The 19,349-nt window shown below is 45.7% G+C and overlaps 1 protein-coding gene across 1 annotated transcript; it reads left to right on the top strand.

The window, feature by feature from the left end:
- Positions 1-14,115: 14,115 nt before the first annotated feature.
- LOC127321977 (potassium channel AKT3) lies at positions 14,116-18,034 on the top strand. The gene is made up of 8 exons (XM_051350928.1): positions 14,116-15,164; positions 15,270-15,515; positions 15,625-15,723; positions 15,865-15,897; positions 15,978-16,163; positions 16,236-16,433; positions 16,541-16,616; positions 16,775-18,034. Exons 1-8 carry the CDS (start codon positions 14,244-14,246, stop codon positions 17,713-17,715), a joined length of 2,700 nt encoding a protein of 899 aa, XP_051206888.1. The 5' UTR covers positions 14,116-14,243; the 3' UTR covers positions 17,716-18,034.
- Positions 18,035-19,349: the final 1,315 nt, after the last annotated feature.

The following is a 19,349-nucleotide window of genomic DNA, read 5'->3' as shown; positions in this document are numbered from 1 at the left end:
TACTCTGGCCATTTGAATAGCCAGGGACAAAGCCGTGAGTACGTTGAGTACTCGCAAACTAATACTAATGTAAGTGCTAGACATTCTAGTATGGTTTACTAAGCTCTAGTTTATTTGCATAAAGCTAGTTTTAGTTCACAAAGTTTGAGAAAAGCTTATTCAAGTGCTAACTAACTCAAGTGGGAACATTAGTGTCATTCCCACCATTCAAGTGGTGATTTCAATTCAATTCACCACAAGTCCTTTCACCATCATCTTTCAACATCGTTTTCAAAGATATGACATCGGAAACTGTATGGCCTTTCCAACCGTCCGTAACCGTGGACGCGGCTATTCGAATAGGTTTACACTCTGCAGAGGTTGCACACTTGTGCCACAACATTTGATTTCATCCGTCGGGATTACCCCGAATCATCGTAACACAGTACGCGGATCATCAACCATAACCTTTCACTTACAAATCCTAGTATGAGCACCTCTCCCCATGAGCTTGGCCTCCCAGTGAAGACCAACTGTCAACCTGGGAACTGCACAGGGCTTGGGCCGGACATTCACCTCATTTCGCATCATATCATATCATTTCTTTTGTGGTAGAGGCAGCTTTCGGCATAACCCCGATGACGCTTGTTTAGAGGGAACCCATACTAAGACGCATAAACTTCCAGTTAAGCCCTACCCATAATCAGGTATTGTGGGGGTACTTAATAATTGGAAAGGTATCGCATTCAAACCAACATCATCGTTTTATCAAAAATCACCATCTTCTCTTGTTCACATTCACCTTCAAAATCATTCAATGGAATGTATCTTCACTCCAGGGTTTCAAAAATCCTTCAAATTCACATTGTTCCCATCTAGATTAGTCAAGTTTTAATTCATTAGCACTAGCTCTAATTCATGAGGGGTGCTATCTTGCTTTGCTTGGAGAGACTAACTCACTACTCTAGAAATCAACTTGTACTTTGACCAAAGTTAACTATAAAAGTAACTCATTTAGAAAACAAGTAAAAACTTGTAAAGTAAAAACTTGGGATGGGTTCATATAAGAAAAGGTAAGAAACATGGTGCCTTGCCCCAAGGGGCTTTGCACTTTGCAAGAATATTAGCTTGCCTTGGTAGTTCTCAAACTGTTCCTCCTCCTCCTCTTGGTAGCAACCTTCTTCTTCGGCGTACTCTCCGGTGCTACCGTCTAAATTTGAATACGAGTATAATTACTCACTAATTCAATGGCTATTCCATACATCACATATAACACACAAACTACTCTATGCACACAAATAAATTAACTAGGGTGCATGGGTTGTGGGATTTAAATAGAATTCACTTCTTTGCATTTCATATGTAAATGATAGTTTCCATAGGGTTCTTGAGAAATAATTTCCTCTCATTGAAATCTTCTTAAGATTTAATTTCCCAAACAATCATGGATGAACTCATATTGACCTAAGTCAAATGTTCATCATCATTATTTGGGAAAATGATTTAAATGAGGTGGATCACCTCATACCATTTAAATAACCCTACATTTGATTTAACTCTCAAGTAATTCATATAAGAGAGTTTGGAACCAGGGGTCCAAACATCCCATGAATTCATGTGAGACAAGTTTAAATGAAGTGTAAGACTTCACATAATTTGTTTTAATAGTTTTGGACAATATCCACTAGTTAAACTAGCCATAATATCCAATCATTAAGCTATGGCATGATCATACAAAGTGACCACACCATTTTATTGCATAAACAATTAGTGTAAGTCAAATGTGAGCTATTAGAGTTGGAATTAACTTAATATCTATTTTGGTTGATTTTTAGGAATTATTTGAATAGGGAAAAGTCCCTGTCTTGTTATTTTTATCACATTTATTCTACAAAGAATCTGACCATGGGGCCAGTGGCATTGGCTAGATAATTTCAGTAGCTTTCCAACCATATAAAGTTTGTTAAATTTGGTTTAGCCAATTTAAATCTATTGATTTTCAAAGTGGAGGCAGTATTGAAATTCATTTGTAAATATTTAAACCAGATTTGAATAAAAGGGCCGGCGGGAAAACTAAACGGGCCAGATCATTTAAACAGGCCCAAGGCCAGCCCAGCCACGGTCCAGTGCCGTGCGGGCTGCCTGACAGCGGGGGCCACCCGTCAGTGGGCGTTTAAACCCGAAACGGTACAGATCAACGTGGGGCGTTGGATTAGAAATGGATCGGAGGGCCGTGGTTCATCGTCGTCTCCGACGAGAACCCGACGGTGCGGCGGCGGCAGTAGGGGGTGGGAGAGCTTACGGCGGCTCCAGCGAGGGATGGCAGTGTGCGCGAGGTAGCTGTGGACGACGGCGAAGCTCCAGGTACCGGTGGCGTCGCCTGAGGTGGTCTGGTTCGCCGGCGATTGCTGCAGAGCTTCCGCGGCGGCGAGCTCCCGATTGGCCTTGCTCCGGCGTGAATCGAGAGAGTGGTGAGGTGGTTGAGAGGCAGTGAGAGGTGGGGAGTCTGGTGGTGTGCTTGGATTGCTCAGGGGAGCTCAGTATTTATAGAGGCGAGTGAGGGTTGCGGGGCAGGGTGGTGGTCGACATGCTCGCGGCGTCTCCGGCAAGCTAGCGAGCTAGGCGAGGTGGCGGCAGTGCTCTACGTGTCCAGGCGAGTCTAATGGCAGCGACAGCTTGGTCGGGGGAGGCTTGGTTGGGTCGCGTTGCTTCCAGGCAGGTCGCGGCAGTGGCGGGATCTTCTTCTCCGTTCACGGCGGCGGCGGTCCAGGGTCTGGTCGTGGCCATGTCTGGCGGCGTCCAGGTGGTGAGTGCAAGCTCAACGGCTAGTCAGCGGGGCCAGGGCGAGTGCGAGGTGGTGGCGCGAGAGGTGGCCAGAGCGCGTCCATGCACGTGTTGGCGCGACGCGAGCGGCGTCCAGGGCGCGTTCTGGGCGCGCTGTCTCCGGCGTGTGTCGTCGTCGAGCTCGACAATGGCGATGCTAGGGTGGCGTAGGAGTCTCGTTGGCGCACGGTGGCGAGGGGGCCAGGGCAGGGGTGCAAGGAGAGGAGAGGGAGCTCGACGAGCTCGGGGACATGGCCGGCATGGCCATGCCCTAGCTTGCTCTCTCTCTCTCTCTCTTAGCCTCACTATGCTCCATTTAGGGCTTAAGGGGACCAGGGAACATAATGGAATAGGTTAGGGTAGTTTAGGTTAGGTAGATTCACTATTTACAAATAGTGTGTAATAGTGTCATATTTGGAAAATGTGAAAAATGTCCAAATTTGAATTAATTCAAAAGGTGAAAGTTTTTGAAATGTGAGTGTTGCTATTAGTTGTAATTGACCAGAGGTGATTTGAGGTGGTGGTGGAAAAATTAGAATTCAAAAGTTTGTCAAAATGGCTAAGTGGGGAATGTTCCATAAGTTAAAAAGTTGGAACTTTGGATGAGCATTGCTCATGATCAAAGATGAATTTGGCATGATGATCTTCATCAAAGTTGCTCACCTTGATGCTGACTTTGAAATGGTGCACAGAGTTAGCAAGAATTGATTTGGGAAAAATGAATGGCAAGGGCTCAAAGTGGTGATCAGACTAGAATTGTCAAAATTGACCATTATCATATGTGAGTGGGATTTGTGTTTGGATTTCATTTGAATTGTGAATCTTTGATTCCAAAAGTTGTAGTAAGTGTTTAATAACATTACTCAACTAATGGTGAAGACCAAATAGGTCTAGGGTCAAAATTTATAAAAATGCCATAGGGCATATGTGAGGGTTTTAGGGTTTTGCATTTTATGGATTTTCTTCCTTTTTGATTTATTTGGTTGGTGATCTTCATATGATCACACTAGGGTTTTAGAGCATATCAAATACAAGTAATAACAATCATCATGGCATATCACTCAAATGCACAAGTCCTATGCAGGGTACTATATGCCAATAGAAAAGTTTTTGTGGGTTTGAAATTTTGTTTTCTGGAATTCTCTAACTTTCTTTTTATTGAAAATTGGGGTGTTACAGTGATCAGACTGTTCATCATATTTTGATGGGCTATAAAAGGGGCCTTCTTCCCCATTGTTCTTAGGGTTACTGAGCACGTTTTTGGCCACCATTGTTGAACCTCTTGAGCTTGCTTCCTCCCATTTTCCCTCCCATGATTCTCGCATCTTTTTGAGGGCTTTGGAAGAGGAGATCTAGAGGCCCGGGCATCTCCTTCGTGAAGCTTGTGAATTGGTTGTGTAGCTTGCCATCTCCGGAGTGGAGGAAAAGCTATCCATAAGGGAAAGGACTTTGTCCTTCGTGGTATTGGCTTGGAGAAGAAGGTGAGCCTTTGTGGCATTCGGGAGACCTTCGTGGTAGCCCGCATCTCTCCAACGTGACGTACCTCACCTTGTGTGGGGGAACAGGGGAATATATCTTCGTCTCTGTGTGCCTCGTTTATCTCTATACCCGAGTTTACTTTCCTTCTGATAGCCATCGTGCTTGAAGTACATATATCTTGCTATCATTTGTGCTACATATATCTTGTGCCTATCTTTCTTATCTAAGTTGTTGTTGTTGCACTTAGTTCAGTCTAGCATATTTAGGTTTTGAGCTTGTAAAATAAAAGTTAGTTTAATTCCACATTCTTACAAGCCAAACCGTAATAGTTTTTAAATTTCCTATTCACCCCCTGTAGGCGACATCTCGTCCTTTCAGTTAGGATGACACTCACTTTTCTTGTGTTGGTAGGATGACACCATAGTAGTGTATGATGAACTTGTGATCCACTTTTGCAATGATCATGCATGCCCCTGTTAGTTTATCATTTGATGTCAACTTTTGTGTTATTCTCTTATGACTTTGTTTGTAGTTGTGTTGCTCTATTATGAATTGGCTCATGGTTATGATCGATCAACAACCTTACTTGTTCTTCTTCTGTCGTGCTAGTGGTATGTGGTGTTCCGAGGAAGGGTTCCAGGAATCTACAGCTCATGGATGATCTGGCAAGACCAAGTTAGTAGCTACTCTAACAACAACTACAAAGGGTATGCAACATTGGAGGAGGCACAACAAGAGTACCAGAGCTTCTTGGATGGGGCCATGGAAATTGAGGCCATCGATCGGCCAGTGTTGTTAGCACATCAACCGTTGGAGGCAGTGCATGCTCTACAAGGAGCATCAGAGGTACGTGAGAGAAGGGTCAAAGATTACATCATCATCTTCCCGATCACCATGATCGTCAGGATTTTGTTCTTCCAAATGGTGTGTGATCATATGTAAAATGCTATAGCATGGTATTCTCACCCAATTTGAACGGTTGTAACACTATGGAACTGTGATTTGTGCAATCAAATAGCTGAATTGTATTTCAGTGTCCAAATTGGGATGGAAGAAGGCAACCAACCAATGGGGTCTATCTTCCCTGTCTGGTGCAGAAAATGGCGTCACGGGCTGCCAAACAACATGGCTTTTCTGGCCCAAAGTCCGTATGTAACGCGCGGGGCATTCCATCTCACTAGCGCGGTGAGATGGATATGGGCCCACGCAACCAAACATGCCCTAAACGTGCAAAGCTTGTGCACCTGAGAATCAGACGCTCAATTCTCATGCTTGAAGGATGCATCCTGCAAGAGTGGTGTATCTATTTTAACCGAGTTGTTAGCATAAAACCACCACATTCCAGGCTAAATGCTGATTTTTGTACCACTTTATATTTTGGGAGCAAAAAATTAGTACCAGATTTTGCCGACATTTTCGCAAAAACACTAAGCTGGCGCTGAACGCGGATTGACCGACAACCATTCTGACATGGGAGGCCCACTCATATGTCTGATGTGGCAATATAGATTAGCCAACCCATATTAAAAATAAAATTCCTATTAAAAGAAAAAATCAGAGGGGTCTTCTCCTTCCTCTATCTCACCTGTGCCTATACCGGTGCGCCGGGAGCCGCCTTCGCGTGACGAGATGCGCTGGTACCCAAGGACGTATCACCCTGCCATTGCTCTAGCCTCGCTCGCCCCTCCCTATTTTCCTCGGCCGCCCCCTTCAGGGAGCCAGATCTCGATGGGAAGGACGCCGGCGGTGGGCAGAGGAACCGCTATTTCGGTACCAAAAGACGGGCAGGGCCACGGGCGCCACCGCCAGGATCCTCCGTCACGCCACCGAGCTCCTCCGTCGCGATCTCAAGCTCACATGCGGCGCCCATGGCGGCCGAGAATGAAGGGAGGATTGAGCGGTCGGGAAGAGAGGGTGGCCAGGAAGAGAGGGGAGGGGAGGTTGGCCGGTGATAAGGTCACCAAATCCGGACTTTTATGGGCCCGCGTTGGCTAAGTAGAAGGTTATCTCGTCTACGTGCGACGCCCAACTGCACCCCACCACCGGCACCCCATCGAGTTACGATGAAGGCTTGCTGTTGCCTTCCTCGCCGTCCCTTGGAGTTGGACTGAGGCTACCACTGCCACCATGGTACCCTTCTGGAGGTCGAGCAACCTCCTGCTCACCATCGCCACGACGCCCCCTTCTCATTGTGTTACTGGTGCGGGGGTGCAGGGAGTTGTACGGATGCAGCGACAACCTTCCTCACTGGAACACAGAGGAGGTGGGGTGGAGTGCGGGAGGCGGAGACTTCTTGATTCCCTTTTTCACATTTCCATTTCCCCTTTTCTGTATGTATTTTTCATTTTATTAATATGAGGAGACACGTGGGTCCTAGTCTACATCATAAAATTAGCGCTAAAAGACGTGTCCCACATGCCAGTTTTTGTGTCAATTCATTATGAACAAACAATTAGTGTTTTTTACGAAAACATCGGTAAAATCTGTTAGTATTTTCCTCCCGAAACATAAAGTGGTACCAAAATCGACATTTACCTCGAAATGTGGTAGTTTTATGCTAGCAACTCGTTTTAACCTCTTCGATAACCATGCTTCATATTGACGACAACAACCAGGCTGTTCGTGGCCACCGTAACATGCTACAGGTTCAGATACGCAGCCACCTCTACTGTCTTCTGGCAGGCTAGCGTCTCCAAAATTGAAGGGTCATTGATGCCTTGGATTGTAAGAGACAAAGCCCCCCCAAAATACACCAGCTTCATTCCTGCAAACCACCCAACTGCACCACCTCTCCCTTCCTTGTCATAGTGGCATCGACTTTAATTTTCATGCACCCAGTGCATGGAGCAATCCCCATGGCGGGTGTGTCTACTGAATGACACCATGACCCTTAGTCTTGCTAGTGATTGCCACCGAGAGATCACGGGGGAAATTCTCAATGAACAAGTCCGTTGATAGCAGATCTTCGTGCATGATCTTCCTCCGAGCATACCAAACAGCTCACAACGTGAAGCCACAATAGAAAAATCATCCCTCGGCAAAGACTCTTTTTTGAGAAAGGGTGTTTTATATCTATATCTCTTATAAAGAAAAACCCCACTAGAGGGTCATTTAAGTTGTCTATCTCAACATGCAAGCTATCCACATCATCCATTCTATTAGCCATCCAATTGTCTATGTTATCCCCCACTAACATTCATTAATACTCTACATGCAAGCCACATCATCTATTTTTTAACCAATCCAATTGTCCACATTATCAACTTTTAGCTGCCAACTACATAACCATTTCAAGTCAGTTTTTTTAAGTTAACCTCTTGACTATTTACGCCAATTGAATCATGCATGTTCCTACAAATAACATCCTATTCCAATCAACTTATATCTTTTTGTTATTTACAAAATAGAGTTATCGGAGAAATTTCCGCTGCAACGCATGGGGTATCCTTCAATGACTCTTTGTTGAGAAAGGGTGTTTTATATTACTTAAAATGTTTAAGCACTACAACCGGTCTCTGTGTAAATAGGATGCACACAGCCGCTCAAATCCAAATGCACAAAACCTCGGCGAAGACTCTATCATCGTCAAATGCCAATGTGGTGATGAATCCCCGTTTAAGCAAATATTCTCTCTAACTCCCTCATCGGCAAGAGCCCACACACATCTCGCGATTGTGCAGTTAATTGGCGAATCCCTCCATGAATAACCCTTGCCAAATATGGAGCATAAGCTAGAATTCGCTATCTTCTTGTGGTTATGGACTTTGGCCAAATGGTCCGTGCTTCAAGGGTTGTCCCATCACAGGCCTAGCCCGACACGACACTAAATGGTCCATGCTGGCACGTGTCGCACTTGTCCGCCGAGGTGCGCTGGCACAATTATATGATCAAGAAGAAGAAATGAAGATGGAGTTCTTGTGTGGAACTCAAGTTAGCCATGCTCTAGATTATGTGTTAAGCAATGAATGATCAAGATATTATGACAGATAATGAAGAGATAAAGGTTAACCAAGACTAAGAGTGAAGATTGAATTCAAATTGGTCAACACATGAATCATAAATTTTGTACCAGTTTGGATCATTTGATCTTGTGGGAGGTAAGCCTCGTCAATTATGCTTCATGAGCTAACCCACTATATATGTACATTTGTGTTGTCTATGTGGGTTAGGTATCTTGCCATGCGCATGCATCAAAAGTATGATCTCATATAGCCCATGATAAGATGGCATCAACTTAGATGTCATCAAGGTTGGGAAGGGCAAGTTCAAGATAATCATATCAAAGATATCATTTTTGAAGCTTGTCGTCCATTTGGTGATAATGGACATGTGAAGATGTGCCTCAATGGAGCTATCCCATTGTGGTATATGGGGGAGCAATTGTGAGTCTTTACGAAGCAACAACGATCAAGTGGGATGCGCAAGGAAAAGGTATGTCATTGCTTGGTTTTCCTTTTACCGGTCTCAAGGTGGTTGTTGGGAGATCGGGTTATAGGATAGATAGCCGCAATATCAAGAGGGGATTTCGGTTAAGTAACTTGATCACATCATCTTAGGGAGCTCAATCCTTTGCATACTTTGCATCCCTATATTATTGTTGCTTCTTGGTTTTTCTCCGTGTGAGGTTCTTGAGCTTGTTGCTAACTTTTCAACAAGTCCAAGTTCATCGAAAACGAAATCTGTATGCATCTTCTATTGCATTTTTGAGTTTGGACGTCTTTACCGTTTCTTGACGTTGGGAGGCTACCTATCTAAAATCATGTAAAAATATTCCGTGGGGACCATTTTTGTTGGGGTTCTATTCGTCATTATCTTTCGAATAAAATTGGTTTCGTCTCATTCGGAGTTCGGGAACTACGTGAGAAGAGCTTTTAGTTCTCGGAGAAAAATGGTTATTTAAGCGTAGTCGGGTAACTCGGCATAGAACTCGGTAGACTATATATATATATAGTCAAGGAGAAAACTAGCCGTTTTAGGGCAGAGTCGGGCCACCCGGCATAGGACTCGGCAAGGCCGAGCTGGAGACCGAGCCACCCGGTAGCAGACCCGGCAGGCCGGGCCATAGGCCAGGCTGCCCGACAACAGCACCCGATATGCCGGGCTATGTGCCGGGTTACCCGGAAACAACATCCGGTCCTACCGGGCTCTATGCCGAGTTACCCGACTACGCTTAAATAACCATTTTTCTCCGAGAACTAAAAGCTATTCTCACGTGGTTTCCGAACTCCCATTAAGACGAAACCAATTTTGTTGAAAAGATAACGATGAATAGAACCCAACAAAAATGATCCTCACAGATTATTTTACATGATTTTAGAGAGGTAGCCTTCCAATGGCAAGAAACGGTGAAGACGTACAACCTCAAAAATGCAATAGAAGATGCATACGGATTTCGTTTTCAATGAATTTGGGCTTGTTGAAAGCTACAAACAAGCTCAAGAACCTCACACAGAGAAACACCAAGAAGCAACAATAATATAGGGATGCAAAGTATGCAAATGATTGAGCTCCCTAAGACGACGCGGTCAAGTTACTCAACTGAAAGTCCCTCTTGATAGTGTGGCTATCTATCCTATAACCCGGTCTCCCAACAACCACCTTGAGACCGGTAAAAGGGAAACCTAGCAAGACCATATATTTGCCTTGTGTATCCCGCTTGATCGTTGTTGCTTCGTGAAGACTCACAATTGCCCCCCATACACCACTATGGGATAGCTCCATTGAGGAACATCTTCACATGTACATTATCACCAAATGGACGGCAAGCTTCAAAAATGATATCTTCGATATGCTCATCTTGAACCTGCCCTTCCCAACCTTGATGACATCCAAGTTGATGCCATCTTATCATGGGCTATATGAGATCATACTCTTGATGCATGCGCATGGCAAGATACCTAACCCACATAGACAACACAAATGCACATATATAGTGGGTTAGCTCGTGAAGCATAATTGACGAGGCTTACCTCCCACAAGATCACATGATCCAAACTGGTACAATATTTATGATTCATGTGTTGACCAATTTGAATTCAATCTTCACTCTTAGTCTTGGTTAACCTTTTATCTCTTCATTATCTATCATAATATCTTGATCATTCATTGCTTAACACATAAGCTAGAGCATGGCTAACTTGAGTTCCACACAAGAACTCCATCTTCATTTCTTCTTCTTGATCATATAATTGTGTCAGCACATGGGCCTCACCTCGGCGATCAAGTGCGACACGTGCCAGCATGGACCATATAGTGTCGTGTCGGGCTAGGCCTGTGATGGGACAACCCTCGAAGCACAAACCATTTTGCCAATGTCCGTAACCTCTTTGTGAAATACTGTGAAGAGGCATGGGCTTCTCCTTCGTGGAGCTTGTGAAGTGATTGTGGAGCTTGCCATCTCCGGAGTGGAGGAAAAGTTGAGAAAGGCCTTTGTCCTTCATGGTATTGGCTTGGAGAAGAAGCTGAGCCTTCGTGGCGTTCGGTAGACCTTCATGGTAGCCGACATCTCTCCAACGTGACGTACCTCAACTTGTGTGGGGGGAACACGGGAATAGATCTTCGTCTCCGCGTGCCTCGGTTATCTTTATACCCGAGTTTACTTTCCTTGTGATAGCCATCATGCTTGAAGTACTTATATCTTGCTTTCAGTTGTGCTATATATATTATCTTGGGCCTATTTTCCTTATCTAAGTTGTTGTTGTTGCACTATGTTGAGCCTAGCATATTAAGGTTTTGTGCTTGTAAAATAAATATTAGTTTAATTCTGCATTCTTACAAGCGAAATCTGTAATAGTTTAAAAATGCCTATTCACCCCCCTCTAGGTGACATCTCGTCCTTTCACTTGGCTTGCTAGTATTACACTTATTGCAGATCAAGGGTCATAAAGAGTCTCCGCATGGATAAGCCATATAAAAATAACTAAAAGGAAAAGGCGCAAGAACACCATGAATTAAGGCGCCTCTCAAACCGCCAACCGCACCGCCTGTAAAAATTCCGTTCTACCATCTTCAAACGGTTACACCCAGTATCCATGTCCTGGCAGTCCTCCGGCGACTACAGAAAAGGTCACATATGAATCCAATATGTAGCCAAAGGGATAACCTACAGAAATGATGGGAAACTTCTTTTGTTAAGATAAAATCATTAGAGACAGTCCACATGGCCCATAATAAAGCATACACACCAACTCGAATATGTCCTTTATCCTTTTTTGATACTCTGTTTAACTAATTTCCAAACAGATTTGTCGCAGTAGATGGAGGAGATATATTAAAAGTCATGTAAATAATCCTCCGTATAAGTTTTGCAAAAGGGCATGCAAAGAAAAATTGTTGCAGTTTCTCTTCTTGAGCCTATGCACTTTCCTTGATACGGTAGAATCATCTCTTTGCATTATATGTAATTCTTCATATGAGACAGTTTCTCCTTGGTGTTCACTGTTTTGCCATTACCTAGTTGCTCGTATAATCAATGAATGATTATATGTGTCACATTTTAGTTAAAGAGATGGTCTTGTTGTACCACAAGCTATGTACTCTCCCACTGGCTGTGCATTTCCTCTGAAAACTCTTTGAATTGTGTGTGCTTGTTTTTATGAGACAATTTATTATTTATTTTCACCATTGTTGATTATTGTTCGTTCATGATTATTATTGTCCTGCCGCTGATTAAATTATCTACGTTGTGTCCAAAGGTTCGTTTAGAGTGTTGTGTGCCATGTAGGCTCTGCATTTTAGATGACACTTTAGATCCAAATCTGGAGGATACATTTGTGTGGATTGAAGCATGAGGCTTTTCATGTTGACTGAATATTGCATTGCTCATCACCTTGTTTGGATTTTTGCAGTGCTCGCAGCTGCACCTTTGGGCCCCCGTGGAGGTTCATGGAGATGGTAACTCCATCAAAATACCAAAAGTAAGGCACGACCAATATCGGCCATTTCCATGAAAAAGTATCTCATGTGCCCACTATTGCAGGGTGCTGACAACACATGCGTTAGGGATGCCTTGAGACCCTATTTTGGGACGGTCCCGAGGACTATCACCCTCAAGGCGAGCACTGGTTGTAACACGCTCAAGGATGTCAACGGGAAAGCCGCCATGGATCATGGTTGTCTAGGTTTTGCCATTCTCACCATTTCAGGATTGGGTACTTCCTCACATTCAAGAAGATCAAGACATGTGATTTTAGAGTTGTCATCCTCAACTACTCTTTCTCCAAGGTGCGGTTACGAAGTTCGGAGAGCACAAATATCTATGAAGACGATGGACAACGAACATGAGTGAATGGTTCATGTCAGCTTCGATAGTTTAAGTATTTCCGCATGGTATTGCTTAGTCGTGTTGCTGTTGTTGAGCTAGTTTCTGCATGTCTTATGCTACTGTTGTATTTTAAGTACTATGATTACTGGTTTATAAGTACTTTATTTGCTATTGGTTAGTATTAATCTCAAGTGATGTTCAGATGTGGCCGTTAACCTCACCTTCAAGAAGAGAATACCCTAGCGGTCATTTTGCAGGCAACTAAAAAAGAGAAGTTGCATTAGACTAGCCTTTAAAATACAATGCATCTAACCAAATAGCCTCATCCATTTTGTTCAAATGATGCAAAATATTTCTCTGCATGCTACCTAACAAGATGCACAAAGTCACTCAATTGTTACTTTCCTGCAGCCAGCCCAAACGGGCCATTCCACGCAGTGCATATTTCACTGCATGAGTGCCAATGCCGTCCCATTTGCTTCACAAAACAATCACTTGGACGTACTTTTTTTCTTCGGTTTCCAATAGGTATAGTGGTCTAATATGTTGTAATTTCTATCACTTGAACATACAAATTAACTATTTAGACACACCGACAACAAAATCGACATCTCTGTGTCGCATGACGATGTTCCAATTAATATATCAAGTTTTAAAAAACTTAAAATTTCATTAAACGATCGAAAATGTGTTTTTCTGGATGTGCTGAAGAATATAATAGACTCATTTCGGTATGTATGATCAATTTTTTTTTACTTTAATGTGTCTTTGTGGATTTTATTTTAAAAGAAATACTCATAACCTGCTAAACATATCTTAGAAAAATATTTATCCAAAAATTATGGTTTTTAGATGGTTTAAAGGGTGTGGTGTACCTATTTTTAACATAAGTTGTCCATACAAAAGCTTTATTTTAAAAATCACATAAAAAGAAGTTTATAAGTTGTCTATCTAGAGTATTTTTTTGAAATCTTTGGATGGACATGCAATTTTCAAAACTAGGTTTAGTATACCCTATGCAGAATGGGAAAAAATCATGCTTTTTGGAGAGGCAATTATTTTTCTACGATTTGTTTAGTGTGTCATGAGTAATTTTTGTAAACTAAACTAAACTAATTTCTTTGAACCATTAATGTTTCATATAAAATTCGTCCATTACATCATAGTGTGCATAAAAAACATAATATTGGATGAATATCCATGATTGTGTTAGCTTTGTCGGTCCTACATGGAGTACTTCAAACAAACAAACAGTAATATTTGCCGGCTACTTCTCCAAGCAGCAATTTGTTATGGGTTTATTTAATCTGAGATCCTGGTGCCTTTTGAAGCTTAGTCGTGTTGTTGATACTTGAGAGAGAGAGAGATGGAGCAGCCGCGCGCGGCCAAAACCGGGAGAAGTTGCCAAGGCGCTCTTCCTTGGCGGGCTCGATCGATTCGTCCGATGGAGCCGCCAGCCCGCCACCCCGTGGTTGCCGCGCAAGCGAGTGACACTGTCTACTGTCAACTGACCCGGGTGCCTAAATAAAGCAATCCTTGCCGCGGATAGCACATCGCATCCACACCCGCAAACGATCGAGCGCCCGCGCGATCCGCCGTCGCATGCAAGAGCTTGCCACGAACCGGCGCCGCCGACGTTCGTGACCGCGCAGCCGATCGCGACGACATTGATCGATCGATTGGTCACAGGCAAAACTCCATGGCGACGGGGTGCGCGCCGTGGGGCCGGGGCGGCGGGGACCTGTCGAGCGGCGGCTACGGCAACGGCGGCGGTCCGTTCGGCATCATGACGGGGATCCTCCCGTCGCTGGGCGCCCACAGCAGCCGTCGCCACCGCGTCCGTCGTTGCGTCGTCTCCCCCTACGACCCACACTACCTCTTCTGGGAGCACACCCTCGTGATCCTCGTCCTCTACTCCGCCTGGGCTTCCCCCTTCGAATTCGGCTTCTTCATGTACCCGCACGGCCCGCTCGCCATCGCCGACAACGTCGTCAACGTATTCTTCGCCGTCGACATCGTCCTCACCTTCTTCGTAGCCTACGCCGACAAGAAAACCTTCCTGCTCGTCGACGACCCAGGCAAGATCGCCTGGCGCTACGTCACTACGGGGTTCGTCCTCGACGTCGTCTCCACCGTGCCCACCGAGCTCTCGCGCCGGATCCTCCCCACAGACATCCGCTCCTACGGCTTCTTTGGCATGCTCCGCCTCTGGCGACTCCGCCGCGTCGGCGCCCTCTTCTCCAGCATGGAGAAGGACAGGAAGTTCAGCTACTTCTGGGTCCGCTGCTTAAAGCTCATCGCCGTCACGCTCTTCGCCGTGCACTGCGCGGCCTGCTTCTACTATCTCCTCGCCGACAGGTACCCGAACCCGGCCGACACCTGGATCAGCACCTCCATGCCCAACTTCCACAACGAGAGCATCTGGCATCGTTACGTGGCGTCCATGTACTGGTCCATCACCACCCTCACCACCGTCGGCTACGGTGACATGCACGCCGTCAACTCCCAGGAGATGCTATTCACCACCTTCTACATGTTCTTCAACCTCGGCCTCACCGCATACCTCATCGGAAACATGACCAACCTCGTTGTCCACGGCACCAGCCGCACAAGACAATACGTAAGTACTCCTAGTTTACATCGATCGATCATTTCACGTCACCCTTGCTTAATTAATTCCGATTGATCATCTGATCTATATAATGCTGGTGTGGTTGAATTGCAGAGGGACACGATCCAGGCGGCCACGAGCTTCGCGGTGCGGCACCAGCTGCCGGAGCGGCTGCAGGAGCAGATGGTCTCCCACCTCAGCCTCAAATTCAGGACAGACTCGGAGGGGCTGCAACAGCAGGAGACGCTTGAGTCGCTGCCCAAAGCCATCAGGTCCAGCATCTCGCACCACCTCTTCTTCGGTATCGTCCAGAGCGTCTACCTCTTCCAGGGGGTCTCCAATGACCTCATCTTTCAGCTGGTAATCCATTCACATTTTCACAACATCGAGATTACCTTTTCCGTGATGATTTTCATTCATGAGGATTTTTTTTCTTTTATTAACATGGGGGTTGCAATTGCTTGTGAAGGTGTCCGAGATGACCCCCGAGTACTTTGCGCCGAAAGAGGACATCATACTGCAGAACGAAGCCCCCTCGGATTTCTACATAGTTGTCACTGGTATTGTGGTAAAAATAAAATACACCCTTTTCAATTTACCTTTGGTACCAAATTATCTTGTGTCCATGCATGTGTCAAACCAAATTTGTTGTCGGAAAATCCACAAATTAAGAGGCTGTTGCTGATCCATGTAAGTGGGGCATTTTCAGGAGTTGCTACAAATCCAGAATGGTGGAGAGCAGGCAAGCACTCAATCTGTTCTGCTCCTTAATTCACATACTCTTTGACAGAAGAATGAATTTGCTGCAATGTATATGTGCAGCTGGCGGGCACTGCAAAGTCTGGCGACGTCGTGGGCGAGATCGGGGTCCTTTGCTACAGGCCTCAGCTCTTCACGGCCAGGACGAAATCCCTGTGCCAGCTCCTGCGTCTGGACCGCGCCGACTTGCTCAGGATTGTCCAGTCCAACGTCGAGGATGGCACCATAATCATGAACAACCTTATTCAGGTGACACAACGCTCCCAGGATCAACAAAGGGCGGAACCTTTGTTTTGAGCTAATTTGGTTTTGGTCATGCAGTACCTCAAAGAGAAGAAGGACGACAGCGTGATCGCTGGCGTCGCCAAGGAGATCGAGCACATGCTAGCCAGAGGCCAGCTTGATCTGCCAATCACACTCTGCTTCGCAGCATCCAGATCAGACGAGTTCGTCCTGCATCAGCTCCTGAAGCGCGGCCTGGACCCCAATGAAACCGATAACAATGGCCGTACAGCACTGGTAATCCAGGACACACTCTTAGTTAATTTGTTCCTGCAATATGTAAAGTTAAATTATCAGATTTTGTGTCTGAACCTAAAACTTAGGATGATGATTTTTGTTAACAGCATATAGCAGCTTCCAATGGGAGTGAGCAGTGTGTTAGGCTCCTGCTAGAGAATGGCGCCGATCCAAATCCCAGAGGTATGCTCTGCAAACTTGAATCCACAATACAGATTTTTCACATGATTAGAAATTTATAGCAATTTCATGTGTAGCTCAAATCACCATCTGTAGAATTTCCAAGAAAAATTGGATTTTGAAGTTGAACTGTGGAATTTTTTTTTGGTGTTAACGTGCAGACCCGGAAGGAAGAGTACCTTTGTGGGAAGCCTTGAGCAGGAGGCACAAGCCCGCGGCGTTGCTGCTGGCGGAGGCCGGCGCGGACCTGTCGGCTGGGGACGCGGCCATGTACGCGCGCATAGCCGTTGAGGAGGACGACACCGCACTGCTCGAGGAGATCGTCCGGTGCGGCGGGGACGTGACCGCCGCGTGCTGCAGCGACGGCACGACGGCTCTGCACCGCGCCGTCCAGGACGGCAACGGCCGGATGGTCAAGGTTCTACTGGAGCACGGCGCCGACGCCGACAGGGAGGACAGCCGCGGGGTGACGCCGAGGGCCTTGGCCGACCGGCACGGCCACGCCGACGTACAACAGCTGTTCGCGTCGCACCAAGCGCGTGGGGACGCGAAGCTCCCGGGGGCGGAGGATGGCGGTGCCGTCACTGCGGCGGCGGCGGCTCCCCAGGCCACGAGGTTCAGAAGCGGGGGCCTACCGCCCTGCGGCAGCGTCGGGTCGTCGCCGTCGCTGAATCGGGCAGGCAGCCGCGCTTCGTACTCCTCGTCGGCGCGCAGCACGCCACAGCGGATGACCAACTTCCGGAACTCGCTCTTCGGCGTCATCTCCTCGTCGTTCCACGGGAACCGGCACGACGGCGGCGGCGGAGGGCGGAGTTTCCACCACCACCACCATAGCGAGAGGGACGAGAGGTCGCACATCAGGGTAACTATCTCGTGTCCCGAGCAGAGAGGGGGCGAGAGGAGGCTGCTGTTGTTCGTGCCGGAGACCATGCAGCAGCTGCTGGAGCTTGGGGGCAACAGGTTTGGGTTCGAGCCGACTAGGGTGGTGACGGGCGACGGCGCCGAGGTCGAGGACGTGAGGCTCGTCAGGGACGGCGACCACCTCCTCCTCGTCTCCGAGCAGTGGACGCCTGGCACTTCCAGCGTGCCGAGGAATCAATGACAGATAGGAGACCCCGGAACATGAACTGTAAAATTGATCTTCCTGCCAGATTCCCGACAAGAAGAGGCCACATCAGCCATGTTTTGGATGAGGAATTTTCCCAGAATTTGGTAGGGTGAGATGATAATTCTAAAAACTCTCTTTCAGTTTTGCTATAATTCGAAGTTGCTACAACTTTGTGTAAATATTAGCCATCTTAGACTCACAAGTCCTTTTAAGGCATCTTTATGAAAAGTGAGAAAAAGCATAACAATGTAAATTTTCATTTAGTCGCGCTATTTGATTAGGAATGTGGTAAAAGAGGAGCATGTGAAATTTCCTTTTTGGTTTCACAATCTAGTTAGCTAAATTCGTAAGGTTTATAAGTACTACTACAAGTTTAGTGCAGGTCTACCTAATGTCTCACACACTTGCCAGACCGGTGTGGGCTTCTCGAGTGTCCCGAATTTGGAGTTTTGGCAGTGTGAAAATTCTCTCACGTCAAATGGCATATGTTGTGTCTGCACTTATGCGGGCATGGTTATTTATCAGTTCTTCTCTAGGCCGAATGTTTCAATCTTCTATTCGAAAAAAAAAACATATGCATCTCTTCGTGTACGTTACCATGGATGGTGTTTTTAGTTCTTTCATGGATTCTGCACGAACAACTTCTTCAGCAAGCGGAGGCACCAACACATGGTGTTTTTAGTTCGACCTACTTATCTTTAGCGTGAATAACAATGATTTGCCCTCTCATAGTTGGATCTGGCGACAATGGGGAGCTTGCATATCCTTCACTGCCTAGACGATTTTTTGGGGAACCATTATCACAATTCTTATATTATCAAGGAATGTTTGGTGCCAATACTTGTGGATGGACGTCGATGATGGATCGTTGTCAATCCTTTGGCTTGGCATCCTCTAGACATTGCATTGCTAGAGAGGCCAGATACGCTATTACCCTTTCTAGAAAAATGTTTCCTATGAATTGATTTTAGAGTACATTAGGTCGGTTGCGGGTGCTTGGACCGGGATAACAACAGAATGCTCTTCATCTTATTAATATGCCATCTCTCCATTGAATCCTCTCTTTCTCCTCTGTCCATCCAGCTCCTACAAGGTCTTCATCATGCCAAAAGCGTTAGGGTGTTGATGTTGCTAGAGCAAGACAGAGGCCTTCGAGGTCCTCTTGTCTATGCTCACCTGCATCGGCTATGCCTACATCAAAAGCAGCAAGTGAAGTTCAAGCTCGCCGACTCCATGTTGAAGCAGAGGAGAGCATCAAGGCTGAAAGGGAATGCCATGTACATGAATCGAAAGGAGATGATTGACAATTGGATTAGTTTTTCCAAGCAAAATCAACATGTTTCAAAGTGCAAAAAGGTAGAAATCACAATTTATTCTTGATTTCATCGCTATGTGTTTATTAAGATATTTATTTTAAAGTGAGTCATATTATCATATATTTGTATTGTGTATGTCCTAAACGGTCCGAAAATGCTAAAAAATAAGCAAGCCATAAAGTCCCTCACGGATAACATAAACTCTAGTTGGCATACACCCCAGGCTCCAAAGGAAATATTCGAATGACAATAAAGAAGGCCATGGCCATGAGTTACAATCATACACAAACCCTGAAATTCTACTGGTACGCG

The sequence above is a fragment of the Lolium perenne genome, chromosome 2 (genome assembly GCF_019359855.2).
Source record: "Lolium perenne isolate Kyuss_39 chromosome 2, Kyuss_2.0, whole genome shotgun sequence".
Classification (NCBI taxonomy): Eukaryota; Viridiplantae; Streptophyta; class Magnoliopsida; order Poales; family Poaceae; genus Lolium; species Lolium perenne.
The sequence above is the reverse complement of the archived record's forward strand: the minus strand, read 5'-3'. Positions and strand labels throughout refer to the sequence as shown.